The sequence below is a fragment of the Scyliorhinus torazame genome, chromosome 6, assembly GCF_047496885.1.
Source record: "Scyliorhinus torazame isolate Kashiwa2021f chromosome 6, sScyTor2.1, whole genome shotgun sequence".
In the NCBI taxonomy this organism is placed as follows: Eukaryota; Metazoa; Chordata; class Chondrichthyes; order Carcharhiniformes; family Scyliorhinidae; genus Scyliorhinus; species Scyliorhinus torazame.
In genome coordinates this window covers 128,658,427-128,682,674 of record NC_092712.1, presented here as the reverse complement: position 1 = coordinate 128,682,674, position 24,248 = coordinate 128,658,427, and the positions used below count along the sequence as shown (strand labels likewise).

Here is a 24,248-nt window from a genome sequence, read left to right as displayed (position 1 = left end):
GGAGGTTGAAAGTTGAGGCCAATATGTCAAAAGGCTTCAATACTTTTCACTGCCAATGAAATCATGACAGAACAAAAACAAGAAGTAATATGAAATGAAATGAAAATCGCTTATTGTCACAAGTAGGCTTCAAATGAGGTTACTGTGAAAAGCCCCTAGTCACCACATTCCGGCACTTGCTTGGGGAGGCTGGTACGGGAATTGAACCGTGCTGCTGGCCTGCCTTGGTCTGCTTTCAAAGCCAGCGATTTAGCCCTGTGCTAAACAGCCCCAGTTTGCAGCCCTCAAACTCCCAGTATTACTCCCAGTTTGCAGCCCTCAAACATATAACCTTGTGTGAAGCTTATATTGCCAGATGCTCCGGACTCCCAAATCCTTGGATCAATTGGTGCAACTACTGAGGGACCACTACAACCTCGGACCCTCGATCATTATGCAACGCTATAAAGTTCATACAGCCATTGGCGGTCCTTTAGAGGTATTTGCTCTTGTGGCCTGACTTGGCTAAACGTCAGAACGTTGTGAACTTGGTAGTTCTCTCAGCAACATGCTGCATGGCCAGGTCTGTAGGATCAAATATTCAGAAGATGTTGCTGGCTGAAACCAAGATATTCTTGGATAATGTGGTTGAGTTGGCTCAAGTGACTGAAAAAGCCTTGTCACTTGCCTCGTAATACAACACAGTGAAAATTGTTTTTCGCCATTCACCTCAACAAAAGCCCTGATAGTTTAAACACCTACATTTGTTCTCCTCGACCTCTCTTTCTTTCGGTGAAGTTCTCTAGAGTCTCTCACCCCAGCATAATTTTATTGAACCTCCTCTTAAACCTCTCTATGATATTCGCCTTCTTCTTAAAGTATGACATCCAAAATTAGATTCTAACTGTGGCCTCATCAATGGTGAGATAAGCTTTAGCATTATCTCTATGTCCATACTTGATACCCTCATCTATGAAACCTAGAATTACACATGTTTTTGTTCTCGCAAGAATAGTTTTTCAAGCTAGTCTTTCCATTTTTAAAGATTTGTCAAACTGAATCCCTTTGCTCTTCAATCCTTTTTAATATAAGTTTACTTGTTAATATACAGTTCCTTTCACAGAAACATAGAAAATTTATGGCACAGATGTGTTGTAGAAAGATCTGGTACCTAAAGGGTTAGCATGGGACCAAGTACAGCTTCGGCCACACGGGGTTGTAAGAAGGCACATGACCTAGAGCTAAACTCAACATGCAAGAACCTACTCTGGGGTCCTCTCCATACCTTTGTCAACTATTGCAAATATGTACATTGTTCAGGAATGTTAATAAAGACTTCAACAAGGCTGCTTCATGGTGTCCATGCAATGCACATCACAGGTAGCAATCACAGAACAGATCAAGAAAAAGGCCACTTGGCCATCTTGTCTACACAGGCCGAAAAAGTGAGCCACCCAGCCTAATCCCGCATTGCAGCATTTGAAGGTTACGGCACTTCAAGTGCACATTCAGCAACTTTTAAATGAGACGGTTTCTCCCTCTACTGCCCTTTCAGGCAATGAGTTCCAGACCCCTACCACCTTCTGGTTGAAAATAAGTTTCCTCATCACCTCACTAATTCTTCAACCAGTCATCTTAAATCTATACCCACAAATCAATGATCTCTCTGTTAAGGTAACTAGGACCTTTCCGTCCACTCTATCCACTCTCCCCTCAGCCTTCTATGAACTTCCTCAGTTTATCCAATCTTTCCTCATAGCTGCAATTTTCCAGTCCTGGCAATATCCTTGTAAATCTCATCCGTACCCTCTCCTTATTCTTCCTCACATGTTTCAATATCTACCTGTTTAAAGTGTTTATGTCCTCCAAGACTAGTTTAGTGTCCTCTTTATAGTTAACCACATTATTATTTTTGTACTGCTGGTAAATCTTGATATATTGTCCCTACATTTAGATATTAGAAGAGTAGCAGTCCTAAGACTGACCTCTGGTGGGGACCATTGTTTACACCTCTGGAATTACAAGAACGATCCTTCAGCAAACTTTGCATTCCTGCTGCCACAGTCCATTTCATAGTTTACAACCTTTTTGACAGCAAGACCTCTGCATATACTTTATCAAAAACCATTTACAAATCCAGATATTCTGTGCATTTTTAAAAAATCGATACGTTACTTAATTTCCTCAAAAGCCTGGTTAGATTTGCCAGACAAAATTTTCATTTTACACTCATTAATTTAATCCTTCTGGTGTCCTGATCAACATTACTAAAAATATAATCTGGCCATTATCAGAGCTTGATGTGCATCAGGTTTCCTATTGAACAATGACTACAGCTCAGAGGTACTTTATTGGCTGGAAAGCACTTAGGGCCCCGGGAGTTCATGAAAGGCGTCATATAAATGCAAAAAAGTGATAGGCTTTTTACCCTGTATTGTGGCCTCTACCAGCGTACGAGATTAGCCAATCTGTCACTGCCTCTGGTCTAAATTTGACCCATTCTCCCCATCTCGCTTTGTGAACATCGTCTGGCACAACTTGTTCAACCAAGGATTATTTCTATCCTTTCTGAATGCAACATGCAATCCAGGTTGTATGTCATCAGGGCGCATGTTACTATCTTGATATAACATCTCCCCTCTGGTGTTGACAGCTCCGTATTGACTGTAAATCAGCTTCATAAAATAGTTAAGGACCAGGAACGTCATTCAACCCATCTCCGTTTATCCCCCCTCTGGAATCACAAGGTCCCAGAGTTCAGTGCTCTCGTTGTAGTGCTCTCTGGGGGTCGATTTCATCTGTTGGTTGTGTAAACTAATTTCCTCACACGAGTTCTAAAATGTATCTTCTGCTAGCTGATCCCTTGTTTTACTTTCGCTATTTATCTTACGAAGAGGTTCAAAATGACTGAGAGGCACTGGGGCATCAGTTTGGTGGATTGCATAATAGCATCGAAACTAAAAAAAGAATTTGGCAGCGAATATTTAGTTTTAAAAAGCGCAACAATACCAGTAAAAAATAAACATTCAGGTGCAATAAAAGTATCGAAAATGTGGATAATTTCACAGTGACAGCCTTGACTCCGATGTCCTTGCTATTTCCAATGTAACAATCAATGGAGCGCTTCATTCACACACTTGCAATGCGCAGTTCCGGACATAAAGTTCCACTCCACCAGGCCACTGCGCAAGCGCGTTACAGCACGTGACCCTAGTCCTGTGTCTCCAATAGACCGTTTTCCAGTGACGTCGGGGCCCAGTCGCCTTTTTCCTATCGCCTCCCCTCCTAAAATCATAGAATTTACAGTGCAGGAGGCCATTCGGCCCATCGAATCTGCACCAGCCCTTGTGAAAAGCCCATGCCTCCACCTTATCCCTGTAACCCCACCTAAACTTTTGGATACTAAGGAGCGATCAGGCATGGCCAATCCAACTCACCTCAGATCTTTGGACTGTGGGAGGAAACTGGAACACCGGGGGAAACCCACGCAGACATGGGAGAAAGTACAAACTTCACAAAGGCAGTCACCCAAGGCCCATTTGAATGCGGGACCCTGGAGCTGTGAGGCAGCAGTGCTAACCACTGTGCCGCCCCTTTGCCAAAAAATGACTTTGCATCAGTATTTACTGTAGAGGAAGAGCACAACATGCCAGACATGTCAAGGAATCTTAAGGCTTAATCAGGCATGAAGACACATCATAATTAAAGAAAGCAAAATAATAGTCATGAAGAAAGTAGTTGCACTAAAGAGTGAAAAATAAAGAGTGAAAAATACCCATGACCAGATGGTTTCCATCCCTGTTAGTACGTGAGGACATTGCAGATGCCTTACCGTAATCTTGCAAAGTTCTCTCGATTTGGGAAACATCTGTAATGTTCTTTTGATTGAACTGAAGCATGCCAGGGCGCAACGTAATCTATGCAGAAAGCTTTCTGTAATGGCCTTTCAGATGTTTTCTGAATAATGTATAGTTTTGCAAAAAGTATCAGGAAACAGGTACTTTAAGTGATCTATATTTGTATTGTTTTAAATATCAGGAATATGGCATAGATTCAAGTGGGGTTAATTGTGTTTTGTGTAAGCAAGGGTAAAACTCCTGTTAGATTCACGTTAGACAAAGGTATTTGAATGTATGGGGTGTTGGTTTCAGTTCAAACTGTGGGCGCGGTCTTCCAGCCACGCTGTGCCGGAAAACCAGCTCGCTGTAGTGCAGAGTGGGTGGCGAAAGCCGGGAGACCCAGCTCCCGGACATACACGAATCGCAACGCCTCGTGAGATTCAACGCAATCTCGCGAAACGATGAATGGGGATTTCTGCCCACAATGAGCAGGATCAGGTTTTGGTAAATCTGCATGTTACAGTGAGGCAGTAAGCCTTACTCTAACGTCCAGATTCACAAGGTACCTGAAGCTTTGGGATTCAATCCCTTCACCTTGGGATCCTCTGGCGCGCGACATTTGGTACTAGTCCCCACAATTGGGGACCAGATGGAACAACACTTGTTGGGGTCTCCAAGGGGATCGGAGGCCCCCCAAATGCCTGCCCGTTGGGCAGGGTGGTGCCCTGGCACAGCTGATGCCATCTGGGGACACTGGCAGTGCCAGCTTTCCATCTTGGCAGTGTTACCTGGGTGTAGGGGCCCTCACATGTTGCAGTCGGGCTGGGCATGTCAGGTACTTTTTTGTGGGCCTTGGTGATTGGGACGCCATTTTTAAATATGAAATGGATAAACTTCCTGTTGTGTTCCCAGTCAGTGTTGCACGGGGACTTGCGGAGTTCCGGTGAGCGGAGGACCCCACAGTAAAAAGCGGGGCCATGTGCGGCCTTGGCTGCATTTTTGTTCCCCGTTTAGGCTCCTTACTCAAAGCGAGTCGCATTGAATAGCCATGTGTGCCGGCAAACAGACGGTTAAATGTGCTCGCTAGGGTACTTTGATCCCTTTTGGGAAGATTGTGCTCTGTGTTTCTATTCATAGAATCATAGAATTTACAGTGCAGAAGGAGGCCATTCGGCCTATCGAGTCGGCACCAGCTCTTGGAAAGAGCACCCTACTTAAGCCCACGCCTCCACCCTATCCCCGTAACCCCAGTGTGGTAAACACCACTAGTGTTATATTGTATGTATTACACACTGCCTGTGTATTAAAGGTACTACGGTAAATCCCTGCCTGCTGGCTCCTCCCAGCAGGCGGCGTATAAAAGTGTATGCTCTCCTGCGCTGCTCCCATTCAGGTTCCAGCTGCAGGAGGCACAACATCTTGATTGTTTCACCATTCTCGTCTTGTCGTAATTGACGGTACATCAATTTATTGCACAAGATTTTAAAGGACGAACATCTTACTCAAGCCTGGTCGCTTGGAGCTGAGCCCTCACGCAGCCAACACCACGTCCACCTTCGAGCACAGGCTAGCCTGCTTCGAAGGCTACCTCAGAGCAGCCACTGAAGAACTCTTGGACCCACAGAAGCTCCAAGTCCTCTACTCACGGGTGAGCCCTGAAATTTTTCCCCTCATCCGGGATGCGCCCAGCTACACAGAAACAATGACACTCCTAAAGGGACATTACGTGAAGTCAGTGAATCAAATGTACGCCAGGCACCTCATGGCCACGAGACGGCAACCCCCGGGGGAGACTCTGGACGATTTCTTGCGGGCCCTACAGATTCTCGGTAGGAACTGTGACTGCCAGGCAGTTTCGGCAGTCCAACACACCGAACTATTAATCAGAGATGCTTATGTCACAGGCTTGAAGTCTACGTATGTTCGCCAGCGACTATTGGAAGGGGGTACGTTCGATCTTGCGGAGACTAGGCAGCTTGCCAATTCACTCCGGTAATCTGGAGGCCTACACCCCCGACCACGCGGCACCCTTGTGGGCATCGTGGGCCCACCAGCTGCCTACTCCAGCTCACCGCAAGCCTGCGCCGCGCGGCAGCCAGCCAACTCCGGGGGGCCCCAAGTGTTACTTTTGTGGACAGACTAAACACCCCAGGCAGCGCTGCCCGGTGCAGAGCGCGACCTGCAACGGGTGTGGGAAGAAGGGACACTTTGTTTCCGTTTGCCAGGCCCGGTCGGTCGCCGCTGTTTCTAGGCCCGGCATTACTACAGCCCCCACGTACGATCCAGGGGCGCCGCCATCTTCTCCACCGCAAGCCACGTGCGGCCTGTGGGTGCCGCCACCTTTGATGCCGCCCGCCATGTGCACCCCATGGGCGCCGCCATCTTCGGCACCATTTTGGACCCCTGCTCGTCTGGCCGTTCGCTGCCTACTAATACCTCTGCCACCGCTGATCATCCTGGTACCTCCCAACATCTTCCACAGCTCACCTCCATCACCCTGGATCAGTCTCGGCCCCACAACCTCGCGACCGCTACGACGACAGTGAAGATCAACGGGCACGAGACGACCTGACTCTTTGACTCCGGGAGCACAGAAAGTTTCATCCACCCAGCTACGGTAAGGCGCTGCTCCCTCACGGTACACCCCATCACCCAGAAAATCTCCCTGGCCTCCGGATCTCATTCCTTTGAAATCCGGGGGTACCGTGTTGCGACCCTCACCGTTCAGGGCATCGAGTTCAGCAACTTCAGGCTCTACGTCCTCCCCCACCTCTGCGTTGCCTTGTTACTAGGCCTTGATTTCCAATACCACCTCCAAAGCCTTACTTTGAATGTTCGGCGGACCCCTGTCCCCCCTCACCGTCTGCGGCCTCACGACCCTTATGGTCAACCATCCTTGCTGTTTGCGAACCTCACCCTGGACTGCAAGCCCGTCGCCACTAGGAGCAGACGGTACAGTGCGCAGGACAGGACCTTTATCAGGTTGGAGGTCCAACGGCTCCTGCGGGAGGGGATCATGGAGGCAAGCAACAGCCCCTGGAGAGCTCAAGTGGTGGTAATGAAGGCTCGGAGAAGCACAGGATGGTCATTGACTCCAGTCAGACCATCAACCGGTACACGCAGCTCGACGATTAATCGCTCCCACGCATATCTGATATGGTCAATCAGATTGCGCAGTATCGAGCCTTCTCCACAGTTGACTTGAAGTCCGCCGACCACCAGCTCCCCATCCGCCCGGAGGACCGCCAATACACTGCGTTCGAAGCAGATGGCCACCTCTATCACTTCCTCAGAGTTGCCTTCAGCGTCACCAATGGGGTCTCGGTCTTCCAGCGAGAGATGGACCGAATGGTTGACCAGTACGGGCTGCGGGCCACCTTCCCGTATCTAGATAACATCACCATCTGCGGCCATGATCAGCGAGACCATGACGCAAACCTCCAAACATTCCTCCATACAGCCAAACTCCTTAACCTCACCTACAATAAGGAGAAATTGGTGTTCCGCACCAACCGCTTAGCCATCCTTCGCTACGTAGTGGAAAATGGAGTCCTAGGGCCCGACCCCGACCATATGTGCCCCCCTCCTCGAACTCCCGCTGCCCCAAGGCCCTGAAACGATGCCTGGGGTTTTTCTCGTATTACGCCCAGTGGGTCCCAAATCATGCGGACAAGGCCCGCCCACTTATCAAGTCCAGTTTTTCCCCTGACGGCTGAGGCCCGCCAGGCCTTCAACCAGATCAAGTCGGACATCGCCAAGGCCACGATGTACGTGGTCGACGAGACCCTCCCCTTTCAGGTGGAGAGCGACGCATCAGACGTGGACTGGCCGCCACCCTCAACCAGGCGGGCAGACCCGTGGCTTTCTTTTCCCGCACCATCCATGCCTTCGAAATCCGGCACTCCTCTGTCGAAACGGAGGCCCAAGCCATTGTGGAAGCTGTGCGACATTGGAGGCATTACCTGGCCGGTAGGAGATTCACTCTCCTCACTGACCAACAGTCGGTTGCCTTCATGTTTAATAATACGCAGCGGGGCAAGATAAAAAATGACAAGATTTTGTGGTGGAGGATCGAACTCTCCACCTATAACTATGAGATCTTGTATCGCCCGGGGAAGCTCAATGAGTCCCCTGATGCCCTATCCCGCGGTACCTGTGCCAGCGCACAAGTGGACCAACTCCGAGCTCTCCACTCTGACCTCTGCCACCAGGGGCCACCCAGTTCTTCCATTTTGTCAAGGCCCGCAACCTGCCCGACTCCATTGAGGAGGTCAGGACCGTAACTATAGACTGCCAAGTCTGCGCAGAGTGCAAGCCGCACTTCTCCCGGCCAGATAGAGCGCATCTGGTGAAGGCCTCCCGCCCCTTTGAGCGCCTCAGCATGGACTTCAAAGGGCCCCTCCCCTCCACCGACTGCAACGTGTACTTCCTCAACGTAATTGATGAGTACTCCCGTGACTTCTGCCACGGTCATCAAAGCCCTGCACAGCATCTTCACTCTGTTCAGTTTCCCCACTTACACCCACAGCGACTGGGGATCCTCTTTCATGAGCGATGAGCTGCGTCAGTTCCTGCTCAGCAAGGGCATCGCCTCGAGCAGGACGACCAGCTACAACCTCCGGGAAAACGGGCAGGTGGAGAGGGAGAACAGGACGGTCTGGAAGGCCGTCCTGCTGGCCCTTCAGTCTAAAAATCTTCCGGTCTCCTGCTGGCTGGAGGTCCTCCCCGATGCGTTCCACTCCATCCGGTCGTTCCTCTGCACCGCCACTAATGAGACCCCTCACGAACGTGTGTTTGCCTTCCCCAGGAAGTCCACCTCCGGGTCTCGCTCCCAACATGGCTGACAGTTCCTGGACCCATCCTCCTCCGGAAGCTTGTGTGGAGCTGTAAATCGGACTCCTTGGTCGAGAAAGTCCACCTCCTCCATGCCAAGCCGCAGTACGCCTACGTGGCACACCCCGATGGGCGCCAGGACACAGTCTCCCTCCGGGACCTTGCACCCGCTTGGTCCCCACCCACGACCTGACACCGCTCCTTCCCCCCCCCGTTGCCTCATTCACCCCTGCGCCACCAACCCTCTCTCCAGCGCAGCTCACCGCAGCCCCCACACCAGCAGGATCCGTCCTCCCACTGGATCCACTCAGGGGTGATGAAGGAGAGGACAACACGCTCCTGGAGTCGCAGGTGACCACGTCGGCGCCCACATCACCACCAGGACTGAGGTGATCGCAGCGGAGGGTCAAAGCCCCTGACAGACTTAATCTGTAATGTTGTTCTTTAAACAGGGGGTGAATGTGGTAAACACCACTAGTGATATATTGTATGTATTACGGCACTGCCTGTGTATTAAAGGTACTATGGTAAATTCCTGCCTGCTTGTTCCTCCCAGTAGGCAGCGTATAAAAGTGTAAGCTCTCCTGCACTGCTTCCATTCTGGTTCCAGCTGCAGGAGGCACAAAATCTTGTGCAATAAAGCCTCGATTGTTTCACCATTCTCATCTCGTGGTAATTGACGGTACATCACCCAGCTACCCTTTTTCTTTGGACACTAAGTGCAATTTATCATGGCCAATCCACCTAACCTGCACATCTTTGGACTGTGGGAGGAAACCGGAGCACCTGGAGGAAACCCACGCAGACACGGGGAGAATACGCAGTCTCCGCACAGACAGTGACCCAAGCCGGGAATCGAACCTGGGACCCTAGAGCTGTGAAGCAACTGTGCTAACCACTATGCTACCGTGCTGCCCATTGTGCTGAGAGTTTATGACATGTAAGGTATATACGAGCTTGCAGCACTTATGGGCCAGAATTGAACCCGGGTCCCTGGCGCTGTGACGCTAACCACTGTGCCGCAAGTGACATTGACTGGGATGGTAACTAAAGTTCTCCCGAGTTGGGAAATGTTCCTTTAGATTGGAAAATCACGCATCACTCTATTTCAGAAAATGAAAGAAGTAAACCAGGGAATTAGAGATGTTTTGTTTCAGCACCGTGTTCCCCCACACACCAGGCGGATAAAATAATTGGGATGTCCCGTACCCACAGACCAGCTGGTGCACACGCAAGACGGCATCAGGATCAGGGAAAGCCAGCCATCCCTGTGCAACTCTGACTGGGAACACCATAGAAGTTATCCATTTTATAATTAAACTATAGCAGCTGGGAAACAGATCGGATGATCGGCGTTGATAAATATCGTCTTGGAGTAGTTACGGACATTGATCAGCCTGTTTTATTTAGGGTAAAACACACGCCCACCCTTATTTTCAAATGAACATTTCAGGCTGGGGACAGAGTGTCAATAAAGTTATTGTGATATTAAGAAAATGGCGCCGCCCGTGTGACGTGAGTCAATGTGGGGAACATGATGGGGTTTTTATTGCAAATGAAGCAGCAGCAGCGCCAAAGGAGAGCGGGGCTAATCTAAATGTGAATCATTTTCTCTGCAGTCACCGCAACCGAAATTGTTATGTTTTAATCTCCCAACAGGTGGGCCCCCAACCCTGTCCCGCCGAGTGTTTCCAATATTTTCAACTCTTAATTATGAACTCGTTGGGAGGTTTTTGTTTCATGAAATTGCTATTTTTAAAGAGCAGTTAGACTAACCGGTAATTTCTAGTGTTTATTTCTGCGGTTTCCTCTGTAGCCGCCAATATCTCCTTCCCGTTTCACAGCTGCTGAAGGTGAGGAGGGAGCCCGGTGACCTCCAGGGAAATCCTCCACCTTTTAATCTTCCAAATTCACCCACTTCTCAGTGAGACTGTGCATCCTTCTATCACCCCTGGCTCCTTAGCTTAGTGTGTGTGATCAGAGTGTGGTTGCTGCGCACAGTGAAATGGGCAAATAAGTAAAACGACCGATTATCAGTGGGAGGGGCTGGAGCCCTCTTTGCCAAAATGAATTTGTAGGTGACCAAAGTAGTTATTAAATGAAAAGACAAATAACGCAAAAAACAAAAGTGCAGATCCTGGTATGAAAACAGAAAATGCTGTTTATTAACAATTCATTTATGAGATGTGGGCATCGCTGATTAGGCCAGCATTTATTGCCCATCCCTAGTTGCCCTTCAGAAGGTGGTGGCGAGTTGCCTTCTTGAACCGCTGCAGTCCTTGAGGTGTAGGTACACCCACTGTGCTGTGAGGGAGGGAATTCCAGGATTTTGCCCCAGCGAAGGAGTGGTGATATATTTTCAAGTCAGGGTGGTGAGTGACTTGGAGACAAACCTCCAGGTAGGGTTCCCAGGTATCTGCTGCTCTTGTCCTTGTAGATGGTTGTGAGTGTGGGTTTGGAAGGCGTTGTCTAAGAAACTTTGGTGTGTTACTGCAGTGTATCTTGTAGATGGTACACATGGCTGCCACTGTTCGTTGGTGGTGGAGAGTTTGAATGTTCGGAAGGAGGAGCAATCAAGCAGGTTGCTTTGTCCTGGATGGTGTTGAGCTTCTTGAGTGTTAGAGCGGCACTTATCCAGGCAAGTGTAGAGTATTCCATTACATTCCTGACTTGTACCTTGTAGATGGTGGACAGGCTTTGGGAGGTGAGTTATTCGCCATAGGATTCCTAGCCTTTAACCTGCCCTGGTAGCCACAGTATTAATGTGACTAGTCCAGTTCAATTTCTGATCAGTGGTAACCCAGGATGTTGATTGTGGGGGATTCAGCGATGGTAATGTCATTGAATGTCAAGGGGTGGTGGTTAGATTCTCTCTTGTAGGTGATCGTTATTGCTTGGCACTTGTGTGGCGCGAATATAACTTGCCACTTCTCAGCCCAAGTCTGGATATTGTCCAGGTCTTGCTGCATTTGGACATGGACTGCTTCATTATCTGATGAGTTGCGAATGGTGCTGAACATTGTGCAGTCATCTGCAAATATCCCCACTTCTGATCTTATGATGGAAGTGCAGCCATCTGGGATGGCCACTTACAACTAGGGACAGAGAAACTCGCAAAGCCTAGCGGGTACCAGACTGTATCGAAACTCTGACCAATTAGCATTTTGATGGGACTGATTAGCATTTGATGGCCCATCTCCACCAAGACAAAGGATTAGTACTTGAGCGACCGGTACAGTCCCAGACATTTTGGCGCCACTCCCTATTCTAGGGAAGCGTCAACAACGGGGTCAGTGACCGCTTAGGACACACCCAGCCATCCAGATCCCTGCCCACGTATAGGTTAGGAACAGAGTGATCAGGGATCACCCAATTAGTGGGGCCCAAACTGAAGGACCGCCCAAAAGAGCGTGAAAACTCCCAAGTATAAGAAGAAGGGTTCGCCATGTGTTCGTCCTCTCTTGGACCTGGCGCTCCAGCCACGACCATCTCCAATTGCAACAACGCGAGAAGCAAGTCCAAGTTCAACGCTCGCTACCAGACGAATGAGCCTAGCTGAGCAGCAGTTACTCCTTCGGACTCGATAGATCCAGAATCGAACAGCGGCCACTGTTTCTCTGATCTAAGCCGGGTGCCCGAAGTTAAGTACAGGTTGTCTTAGTCGATTGGTGTAGTTAACTAGCAGTGTTTATATTGCATGACTAATTGTGTGTAAATAAAGTACCCTTGACTTTGAACTAACAAACTGGTGTTTAGCTCTTTGATTGATAGCCGGTTGAACCTTGTGGTGGTATCATTCGATACCTGGTGGCTCTGAGCATTCGAACATAGATATCAAAAGAAAGGAGGGCAAACTCACTGATTGCCATAATTGGAACAGAGCCATAGGAAAAGACCGAGGAGAAGAAAAAGCAACAGAAGGGAGGTCATAGATGAAGCAGCTGAAGATGGTTATGCCTAGGACACTACTCTGAGGAACTCCTGCAACCACAGCCATCTTCCTGTGCCACATATGACTCCAACCATCTAGCACCATCTGTGCAGAGACTGTTTGAGTTTGGTATGACTCTTCGACAGCTGGTAACCAGAGACCTGAAAGGATGACTGGGCAGGTACGAGTAACAAGAAGGGAGAATGAAAGAAACGTGCATCGGGTATCAACATAACAAATTAACAATTATTAGGGGAAAAAAGATGGTCGTCAGGGGCAGTGTGATCTTTCAAAACCATCGGGCAGCACAATGGCACGGGGTAGCATTGTTGCCTCACAGCACCAGGAACCCAGGTTCAATTCCGGCCTTGGGTGACTGCAGAGTTTGCACATTCTCCCTGTGTCTGAGTGGGATTCCTCCAGGTGCTTTGGTCTCCTCCCACAGTCCAAAGGTGTGCAAATTTGATGGATTGACTCTGTTAAATTGCCCCTTAGTGTACAAAAGTTTGCAGGTTAGGTGGGGTTACGGGAATAGGGCAGGGTAGTGAGCCTAGGCAGGGTGCTCTTTCAGAGGGTCAGTACAGATTCGATCAACCAAATAGCCTCCTGCACTATGATTATAGCCAATGAATATACAGAATTGATGGATATGTTGAATAGTTACTTTGCATCAGCGTTGTTGCTCGTTTTAGCCTTAGTTTAATTGCTCTAATTCTGTCACCTTTGCTCTTGAGTCGGCAGGTATCTTTCTGATACTGCCACGTGGTTCAAGTCCGAGTAATGATTAATAATCCAACACACCGCTTAGTAAGAGTTAAATCAACGCTCATTTATTATATACAGCAATTAATACTTATACAATAATTCTACTTCTAAACTACTACCTACCACTAACAGGCCAATACTTAACTTTGGAAATGGCCCACCAGGTTAGGGAAACAAATGGCATTTCGAATGGGTTCTGAGCCTGCGGGATTCAAAAGCTGGTACAGGTCGATAGTCAGGCGTGTCTATCTGGTAGCCATCGTTGGAGTAAAACTTACGGTTTCCTTCAGCAAGGGACTTGAAGGGTGCGGAGAGGAGAAGAAGGGTCGAGTTGAACTTGGCCCCTATTCCTATAGTCCCCAGGGGCTTCCCGCCTCTCGGGGTGGACCTTGTACCTGGTTCCAAGTGATTGGGCTTGGTCCCAATCACTTGGTTCGATATTCTCCAATACTGGAGCGATTCCTTGATCGAGGGGTGGTTGTTTACCTTTCTCGGTGTCAGCTCCTGCTGGCGCCGAAAGGTCTGGGTCGGCTTTGTGTTGCTAATTTGTAGCAATTGTTCCCGGGGATGGCTGATTACTATGCAGATTGCTGGGGTGTTGTGATGTTGATGGCTGCAGGTATCGGTTTGGTCTGGCTTCTCCAGAGGCGAATACACTGTTTTACCTGCAGCTGTCTGTTTGAGTCCTGTTGGCTGATTTTCCCATCAGCCTCTTCCGTTCGCCATTTTAAACCGGGGTTTGGCCATTCTAATCGGGAGTCAGCCATTTTACATGGCTACATTCCCTCCTTGTGATCCTAACGCGAAGCGTGAAGGATCACATCAATTTGTTACTTTCCATTCCCTGACCGGGGGGGACACCGCCTACATGGCCTCTGCACTGACCATAGCTATGCACAAAAAAATGTAACTAACAAACAGTTCTAAGGGCGCTATGTCAGACAGGGACATGCATTACAAAATAACAAACTTGGAACCTCTAATTTATCCTTAATATCCTACCCTCGCTAAACATTCCATTATTCTATCTTCCCTAATCATACAACAAAAATCACAACATTTCATATAATCTTTCCTGGCTTGGCAGTCAAGCTCAGGATCATACAACTTTTTTTGTTCATGAAAAAGTTTTTGTACATCTCTTTATTTACAACAATAAACGCAAGTGAATGCACTTTATTATTTTATTACAGATCGCGGGGGTCGAGGGTCTGGTCGTAACTGAATATAGGGGATCTGATCCTATATACTGGGGTTCGAGCGCGGTATGCTCTCCTCCATTTACGTAGGCGCATAGTCTGCGCTACACAGCAGAGTATCGCCAATGCTAACAGTGCTTCGATCACGTAGGACAGGGAGTACCAGGTTATGAACCTGGCACACCAGGAAGATGCAGTGTCGCTGGTGACTGGGCTCTGTTTACTGCGGGGCAGTGAAACATTAACGGCTGGGGGGTTTGAAGTCATGGAGTTCGCGTTCACGCGCAACCAAATGTCCAAAAATAAAATGTTGATCACGATGAAGGAAGTCCTCATGGCTGTCCTCTTTCCTTTTCTTTCTTTGTGTTCTCTTTATTTTCTCCAGTCCTGGAGCTTCTGGAGTTCTGTAGAAACAAGCATAGTATCTGTAACTATCTTTGTTTAATATCCGGTATGCTAGTGTTCTGTCCTTTGGTGCCAATTATTCCCTTATAATTGGTCACTATGTGTGACTCCCTCATTTTTTTTTTCAAAAACAAATTTGGGGATACGGCACACTTCCCAATGACGGACCAGTGCTGATTTACCATCCAGATGTTCCAGGATGTAAATAGCAGATGGCGGGCAACCTAAAGGTTCCCTAAACAAACCAAAAACTTTTTGAAATGAAAAATGTCAAATGATGTGCGTATGGGCCGCGACGGGTAAGATTTGGATGGAGTCCCCGGGTAGGACGGCTACCAATGCCGTATCTCCCCTACCCAAGCGTGATTGACCAGCGTGGGGGGCCCTCAGGCAGGGCGGGTCTCACGCCGTTTCTCCACTGCCTGAGCAACCGACAACGGGCAAAAATGTAGTCATCATCGTGGGGCTGCCATAGTGGTTCTATCCTTCGAGCCAGAAGGGCAGTTACGATCGGGCGTCTGATACCCGAACAAGTATCAGCTGAAAAGCTAGTTCCACTGAACAAGAGTGTGGTCTGTTGACCAGGTATCTGCAGATAAGTTAGTTCCGCTGAACAAGCGTCTGGCAACGGTGGGTCTCTTGAGGGCAAGTGTTCAGAAGTTTCAGGTGAATGGGCATGTGGCAGTGAGAAAAAAATTCTCCTGTTGGACATACAACATATAACAAACGTACAAACAACATAAAACATTCTGCAGGTTCCATCAGGAAGGACAACACTTTTCCCAAGCGTTTCCTTTAAACATCATGTGGACACCTCCGTTCTCGGTTGCGAACAGGGTCGCAAAGGGGTTGGCAGTTTGGGAGTCAGACCCGAGGTCGTCACCTTCTCCCGGGTGCCAAACTCTGGAGTGGATTAGGGCTGACAGGGCTGCTTGGTATGAGTTGGGGTTGCTCTCGTCGTTGCGGACGAGTCTGTAGGAGTTGTTGCGGTGCCAATAATTTGTGTCGAGTTGTGTGGGGACAAAGTCGGGGTCGTCCGTGTGGTTCGGTGGTGGGGTTTATTTAGAAAAGTAATCAGGAAGGGATCACTTGGATTGTAGTCGGAGTCGCTGGGTGTGGGTCCGGTTGCATGGGGATAGTAGGGAGGCGTGCTGTGGCTATCGTCCGAATCACAGTCGCTGTCTCTGCTGCTGCAGTCTGTGGGCGTTCCGGGGCGGAGTGTATATTTCAGGGGTGGAGTCGAGGTCGAGTCCGTGGCTAGGCTGGACGTGGTGGGGGTTGGTCGGGTTACGTTGGCTGTGGGCGGGGTGTGGTCTGCTGCGTCAAGCATGACGTGGTGTGCGTGGTTCGACTGTGTTCCATAAGCCTTTAACTGGTTTATATGAAACCACGCAGTCTTACCATTGGGATATTTTGTGACAGGAATGTGCTGGGGTTATATACAGACAGCATCACTTGCTGTCCGATATCGTACTCCGTTGCATGCACTGTCTTGTCGAAACAAGCCTTGCTCTGTTTCTTTTAGGTGCCCAATTTTACTGCGGCTGCTAACTGAGCCATTTTAACATTAACAACTAATTGCTCCAAGGCTTTCTCGTGGGTGAGGGCCGTTACTTCAAGGCTGGTCAGGTCTAAACCTAACAAGTATTCTGTCCCTTTCATGGGGCGTCCGGTCATGAGAGTGCGTGGGGTGTAACCTGTGGATGTAGAAATAGTGTTACGCAAAAACATCAGCGCAAAAGGGAGGACTGAGTCCCAAGTGGTGTTCTGCTGGACCATTTTTCTGAGGGTGGTTTTTTAGGGTCCGATTCATGCGATCCACGATACCACTCGACTGTGAGTGGTACGCAATGTGGAATTTTTGGGTGATGCCAAATATCGTGAGGACGTTCTGCATGACGCGTCCCGTAAAATGAGAACCTTGGTCCGATTCAATGCTGCGGGGGAGTCCCCATCTTGTAAAGATGTGGTGGGTTAGAACCTTGGCTGTGGTTTTTGCAGTGTTTGTGCGGGCTGGAAATGCTTCCACCCATTTTGTAAATGTGTCTATGACCACAAGTACATATTTATAGCCATTCCTGCAAGGGGGCAATGGACCTATAAAATCAATCTGGAGGTTAGTCCAGGGGCCGTTAACGGGTCGGGTGTGGCTGAGTTGGGCCTTTTTGGCATATCTGTCGGGGTTATTCTGCGCACAGATAAGGCAATTTTCAATGTAATGGCTTACATCTTCCTTGAGATTTGGCCACCAACAAAGCTGTTTGAGATGGGCTGTAGTGGGATCGATTCCCTGATGTCCATGACCATCATGGAACAAACAAATCAATTGGTTCCTGTCCTGTTCAGGAACTACATACTTTAACACCACACCGTCATGTGTGGTCAGTGTATTTCTGAATCTCTCGTAGGAGGCCGGAAACTTTCCTTTCACAATCTCCGCGAGATTGCTGTCCTGCTTCTGGGCCTCTACTAGATCCTCGATTCTAGTCTGTGTGACCTGAACTGCACTCACTGGCGCACTTTTAGGGGGGTTTCCAAAAATACCCATGTCTGGAACCTGCCTTAGCCAGTGCGTCGGCTTTCACATTTCCAGGGGGGGAGGAACGATGGTGGCTGCGGACTTTTATGATCCCAAAAGTCCTGTTCTGGGCTTTTTCTAAAATATGGCGGAGTAATGGGGCTGAGGGGAGGGGTTTTCCATCTGCGGAAACAAATCCTCTTGCTCCCCACGGGCAGAAATTCTTTAAGGCTGTTACAGACATAGAGGCTATCCGAGTATATGTCTGCTGGGCTGGGGAAGGAATCTGGGTGCTCTACTATATATGCAATGGCTGCAAGCGCTGCTGCCTGCGCGCCTAAGTGTCCGGTAGTTTCAATGCTATTTCCTCAAGGACGCATCCCTGCGCGTCCTCGACATAAATCGGGGTTTGGCCATTCTAATCGGGAGTCAGCCATTTTACATGGCTACAGCATTTACAGTATCGAGGGAGAGAATAGTAATATTATTTTCCTTGGGATGTCTGACATGCAGAATCAAGGGTGGGGGACAATCAAAATTAAAGAAAGCAAAATAATAGTAATAATAAAAAAAGAGTTGCCCTAAAGAATGACAAATTCCCAGGACCAGATGGTTTCCTTCCCAGATGACACCAAGATTGGTGGCACAGTGGATAGTGAAGAAGGTTATCTAGGATTGCAACGGGATCTTGATCAATTAGGCCAGTGGGCCGACGAATGGCAGATGGAGTTTAATTTAGATAAATGTGAGGTGATGCATTTTGGCAGATCGAATCAGGCCAGGACCTACTCAGTTAATGGTATGGCGTTGGGGAGAGTTATAGAACAAAGAGATCTAGGAGTACAGGTTCATAGCTCCTTGAAGGTGGAGTCGCAGGTGGACAGGGTGGTGAAGAAGGCATTCGGCATACTTGGTTTCATTGGTCAGAACATTGAATACAGGAGTTGGGACGTCTTGTTGAAGTTGTACAAGACATTGGTACGGCCACACTTGGAATACTGTGTGCAGTTCTGGTCACCCTATTATAGAAAGGATATTATTAAACTGGAAATAGTGCAGAAAAGATTTACTAGGATGTTGCCGGGACTTGATGGTTTGAGTTATAAGGAGAGGCTGGATAGACTGGGACTTTTTTCCTTGGAGCGTAGGAGGCTTAGGGGTGATCTTATAGAGGTCTATAAAATAATGAGGGGCATAGATAAGGTAGATAGTCAACATATTTTCCCAAAGGTAGGGGAGTCTAAAACTAGAGGGCATAGGTTTAAGGTGAGAGGGGAGAGATTCAGAAGGGCCCAGAGGGGCAATTTCTTCACTCAGAGGGTAGTGAGTGTCTGGAATGGGCTGCCAGAGGTAGTAGTAGAGGTGGGTACAATTGTGTCTTTTAAAAAACATTTAGATAGTTACATGGGTAAGATGGGTATAGAGGGTTATGGGCCAAGTGTGGTCAACTGGGACTAGCTTAATGGTAAAAACTGGGCGGTATGGACTGGTTGGGCCGAAGGGCCTGTTTCCATGCTGTAAACCTCTATGATTCTATGAGTTGTTCAGTGAGAACATTGCAGATGTTCCAACTATAAGCTTGCAAAGTTGTCTCGATTTGGGCAAGGTTCCTTGAGATTTTGAAATCACGTCCTTTGCTGTTTAGAATGCTGAGCATATTTTAGTTTAGTAACAGTTCCTTTGTATACAAAGGCAAAATACAAAACAACAACATGAAACAGTAAACAGAAAGCCGAGAGAGGGGAACCAGGGGATTATAGACCAATTAGCCTGGCAGCTGTTGCTGAGAAGTAATTGGAGTCTATAATTAATGATAGGGTGACTTAACATCTTGGAATTTTTAAACTGATCAGAGAGAATCAGCACTAGATTTGTAAGGGTCTTGGATAAACCTATGTGAATTTTTAAAAGAACTGACTAAAGTAGTGGACAGAGGAATGTATATAGACATTGTTTATATGCATTTCCTGAAGGCATTTGATAAGGTCCCTCATAAGGCTTAAGTTGAAACTCCTGGAATTGAAAGTAATTTATTGAACTGATCATGAAATTGGCTGAGTATTTGGGGATAGAGAGTAGATATAATGGGCAGGTTCTCTAATTATATAATTATAATATAATCTCTATTGTCACAAGTAGGCTTACATTAACACTGCAATGAAGTTACTGTGAAAAGCCCCCAGTTGCCACACTCCGGCACCTGTTCGGGTACACAGAGGGAGAATTCAGAATGTCCAATTCACCTAACCTGCATATCTTTGTGCTGTGGGAGGAAACTGGAGCACCTGGAGGAAACCCATGCAGACACGGGGAGAACATGCAGACTCCACACAGCCAGTGATCCAAACCGGGAATCAAACCTGGATCCCTGCCGTTGTGAAGCCACAGTGCTAGCCACAGTGCTATTGTGCGGATGTGATTCGTGGCACCCCACAAAGATCTGTTTTAGGGCCTCAATTATTCACCATGTTTCCAGAATGGGAAGGAAAGCAACATATGCACATTTGCTAATTGCAGTGTTGATGGAAGTGTAACATTACAAAGAGATATTGATTAAGTGAAGGGGAAAATTGTGGTAAATGGATTTCAGTGTAGCTATACCGGATCTAAAAAGGATAGCACAGTGCACTTTTTAAGTTCTGAGAAGCTAGAAACAGTGGAGGTCCAAAGAGACTTAGGGATCCAGGTACATAACTCCTTATAATAGCATGAACAGGTACTGATAGTCAAAAGGCCTGATGGAATGCTGGCCTTCATATCTGGAAGACTAGAATAGAAGGAGGTTGAAGTCCTGCTGAAGCTATACAAAGCCCTAATTGGACTACTGTTATGGGCCAGGATTCAGAGAACCCCAAAGTGTATCATGGAGTTCACCTGACCCACAGCTTTTAATAGATTGTGGTTATGGGGAGCACACGGCCCACTCCACAGGTGTGGTAGAGCAGAAATGGAAAAGTTTTTAAAACAAAACAAAACAATGTTTATTCAGTGAACTCAAGTTAACCTTTTTAAAACATACAGTGAACAACTTAGCAACCATTAATTCAAATCTAACCCCCAAAGAAATCAACACTAAGTAATCCGTAAGCTGTCCTTTTAACATCCAGAAGACTTAAGAAACACCTTTTAACAGAAGCACATTGGGGTTACATTCAGCAGTGAAAACATTTATAATTCTGAATTCACCAAATGGTCAAGAGATAGTCTTTTGATGGCAGAGAGAACAGCAGTACACCTGCTTGGTCTGGCTTCAGCTCCAACACTGAAAACGAAACTAAAACACACCCTGCAGCCTGCTCAAAACAAAAGTAAAAAGCTCCACCCACTCTCTGACATCACTGCAGTAGTAAACACCCATTTCTTAAAGGTACTCTCACTACAGATATTTATATACACACCCATTTATAAACACCCATTTTTTAAAGGTACTCTCACATGACACTACCTGGAATACTATGAGCTGTTCTGGGTACCTCAGCATTGACCTTCCAGGAAGTGCAGTGTGTGTTTACCAGATTGATACCTGAACTGCAAGGGTTAAATTACAGGGGGAGAGTACTCGACCTGGGATTTTATTCCATGGAATTAAAAGGTTGACTGAAGCTTTCAAGTTGTCGAGGGGAACAGACAGGGGTAGCTAGAGAGAAACTATTTCTTTGGTTGGAGAGTCCAGGACTATAAGACGTAGTCCCCCCACATACGAACGCCATGATTAGTTTGTCTAGTGCTTTGACAAAGGCCTTGGGGATGTAGATCGGGATGGATCTGAATAGGAAGAGGTACTTGGGCAGCACGTTCATTTTGATCGTCTGGACTCTCACCGCGAGGGAGAGTCCATCTTTGCAGGTCCTTTTTTACTTCCTCTGTCAGACTGGTGAGGTTCCATTTGTGGATCCCTTTCCAGTCATGGGCTATTTGGATCCCCAGGTAGCGGAATTTGTGTCGGGCTTGTTTAAGCGGCAGTCCCCTTAGGGCTGCCCCACCTGCTTGTGGGTGTACCGGGAAGATCTCGCTTTTGCTCATGTTGAGTTTGTAGCCCGAGAAGGCGCCAAACTCTTTCAGGGGCGCGATGATTCCGTCCATGCTGCTCTGTGGATCCGAAATGTAGCGGAGCAGGTCATCTGCATAGAGTGAGACTCTGTGCTCTCTGTCTCCCCTTCGGATCCCCCTCCAGTTTTTTGCTGCTTTGAGCGCGATTGCTAGTGGTTCGATCGCTAGAGCGAACAGCAACGGGGACAGTGGGCATCCTTGTCTGGTGCCCCTGTGCAGCTGGAAGTATCGGGAGTTGGTATTGTTGGTCCGTACGCTCGCCATGGGAGCGTTGTATAGGAGCTTTACCCAGGAGGTGGACCCTGTTCCAAGCCTGAACCGCTCCAGTACCTCTATGAGGTATTTCCATTCGACTCTGTTGAAGGCCTTTTCTGCATCTCGGGAGACGATCACCTCTGGTGTTCTCTCCCCGGAGGGGGTCATTATCACGTTCAGCAGGCGCCGGATGTTCGAGGTAAGCTGTCTACCTTTGACAAAGCCCGTCTGGTCCTTTGCGACCACCTCAGGTACACAGTCTTCTAGCCTTTTGGCTAGGATTTTGGCCAGTATTTTGGCATCTGCATTCAGCAGTGAGATGGGTCTGCGAGTCTGTGAACATCTCCCGCAGGTGCGGGGCCTGTGCTGTCGCAAATTTTTTGTCGAAGTCTGCCGGGAACCTGTCTGGTCCCAGCACCTTCCCCGCCTGCATGGAGCTAATGCTGTCCATGATCTCTCCCAGTGCTAGTGGTGCTTCCAAGCCCCGTTTTTTGCCCTCCCCCACGACTGGAATGTCCAGTCCATCAAGGAACCGTCTCATCCCAGACTCCCCCATTGAGGGCTCTGAGGTGTACAGCCCTTGGTAGAAGGCCTTGAAGGTTTTGTTGATCTTTTCTGGTTCTGTTTCTATTGTGCCTCTGGTATCCCTGATTTGTGCAATTTCTTTGGTGGCTGCCTGCTTTCTCAGCTGGTGTGCCAACAGGTGGCTGGCTTTGTCTCCGTGTTCGTATAGGGTCCCACGTGCCTGGCGGAGTTGGTGCACTGCTTTCCTGGTGGAGAGTAGGTCAAAGTTCCTTTGTAGCTCTTTCCTCTCCGCCAGGAGCTCTATGGTCGGGGCCTCGGAGTATTTACGGTCTACCTCCAGTATGGAGTCAACCAGCTGCTGCCTCCCACCCTTTCCTCCCTATCTCTTCGCGCTTTGAAAGCGATGATTTCCCCTCTTAGTATGGCCTTTAGTGCTTCCCAGAGCGTGGAGGGTAAGACCTCCCCGTTCTGGTTGTTCTCTGTGTACTCTGCAATGGCCCGTGATAACCTTTCGTTGAAGGCCTTATCCGCTAGTAGGGCGACGTCCAACCTCCATGTGGGGCGTTGGGCCCTGCCCGTCTCCAGCCTCGCATCCATGTAGTGTGGAGCATGGTCTGATATCACAATTGATTAGTCGATGCGTCGCTATGTCAGGGATTTCTGCCATGGTCTTCTTGATGAAGCTCGTGTCGGCCCAGTTGGGTGCGTACATGTTAACTAGTACTACCGGTGCCCCAACCAGGGCCCCGCTGACCATGATATACCGTCCCCCTGGGTCCGTAACTGTCTTTGTCGCCCTAAACGTCGTCCTCTTGCCGATCAATATCGCCACCTCCCTGGCCCTTGTTCCATAGCAGGAATGGTAGGTTTGTCCCACCCAGCCCTTTCATACCCGCAGTCGGTTCTGCTCTCTCAGGTGTGTCTCTTGGAGGAAGACTATGTCGGCCCTCATATTTCTAAAGTGGGTGAGGACTCTGGATTTCTTCACTGGGCCGTTGAGTCCCCTTACGTTCCAGGTGACTATCCTGGTGGGGGGCTTCTGCCCCCTCGCTCCTGTGGGATTAACCATACTTACCTGGTGGACGCGCCCCTGCCCTCTGGGGTTTCCCTTTGTTGGGCCGTCCAGGTGGCCGCTGTCACTGCTCTCTCCATGCGGTCGGATCCCTGCGCTCCAGGATTTCCCTTTGTCCCGGGGCACCCGACATGGCTGCCCTCTGTGCGTCCGCCACGCGGGTAGTCCCCTGCACTCTGGGGTCTCCCTTCGCCCAGAGACTACTGGGGGATGCTTGCAGCGATTCCTTGTTTCGAGCCCTTGGCTGTGGCACTTTGTAGCCCAATTCCTTTTCTAGCCCTGTTTTTGTCTCCTTCCCTGTGTCGCCCCTCCCTGGTCTCTCCTTCCCTGTGTCCCCTCCCCTCCCGGTCTCTCCCCTTTCCCCCCTCCCTTGTACCCCTCCTTTGTCCCTCTTTCCCCTGTTCCTGTCCCAGTTTGCTCTCCCGTCTCTGTTGAGTGGTCCCCCCCCACCTCCAGCCTGGCCCCTTCCCCCTGTTGGGGGCGCGCTGTGGCCCTGCTTTGTTGCATGCCCCCGGCGCTAGTTTTCCCGCTAGTACGGTGGCCCTCCTTTCGGGAGTTACTGTCTCGCTTCTCCCTTGCCCGGCCTCTGTGGTTTTCTGCCCGCTCTTCCCATAGCCTACCCTGCACTCCTCTTGCTTGCTCTCCCTTCTCCGCTACTCTTGTTCCCTCGTGCTGGGGCCTGGCCTCCCACCTGAAGCGGTCCCTCGGGCAGTGGTCTGTTCTTAGTTCAGGGTGCGCTCGCCGTGGCGGGGGGGGGCCTGGCGTTGCCTCACCCCCCCCCCCCCCCACCCCGTCGGCGTGTTGTTTCCCCTGCCAGGGGCCCCTCATTTCTACCTTCGCTGGTGGTTTTCCAGCCCGTGTTCCTCGACAAACATGT

At 48.9% G+C, this 24,248-nt stretch overlaps 2 protein-coding genes across 11 annotated transcripts in view; one reads left to right on the top strand and one right to left on the bottom strand.

Annotated features, from left to right (window-relative positions):
- blvra (biliverdin reductase A) overlaps positions 1-10,705 on the bottom strand; it is an 87,350-nt gene extending 76,645 nt beyond the window's left edge. The window contains exons 1-2 of one of the 6 annotated variants that reach the window (XM_072508785.1): positions 10,428-10,704; positions 3,812-3,936 (exon numbers count right to left, since the gene is read on the bottom strand). In XM_072508785.1, coding sequence (XP_072364886.1) covers positions 3,812-3,878 — 67 coding nt within the window. In that variant the 5' untranslated portion in view covers positions 3,879-3,936; positions 10,428-10,704. Of the gene's footprint in view, positions 1-3,811; positions 3,937-10,427 lie in introns of all 6 variants that reach the window. The other 5 variants (XM_072508790.1, XM_072508789.1, XM_072508787.1 and 2 more) reach the window with 5 other exon arrangements.
- coa1 (cytochrome C oxidase assembly factor 1) overlaps positions 10,124-24,248 on the top strand; it is a 130,004-nt gene continuing 115,879 nt past the window's right edge. For 3 of the 5 annotated variants that reach the window (XM_072508792.1, XM_072508797.1, XM_072508798.1), the window contains exon 1: positions 10,156-10,310. The gene's annotated coding sequence lies outside the window, so the exon portion shown is untranslated. Of the gene's footprint in view, positions 10,311-24,248 lie in introns of all 5 variants that reach the window. The other 2 variants (XM_072508796.1, XM_072508793.1) reach the window with 2 other exon arrangements.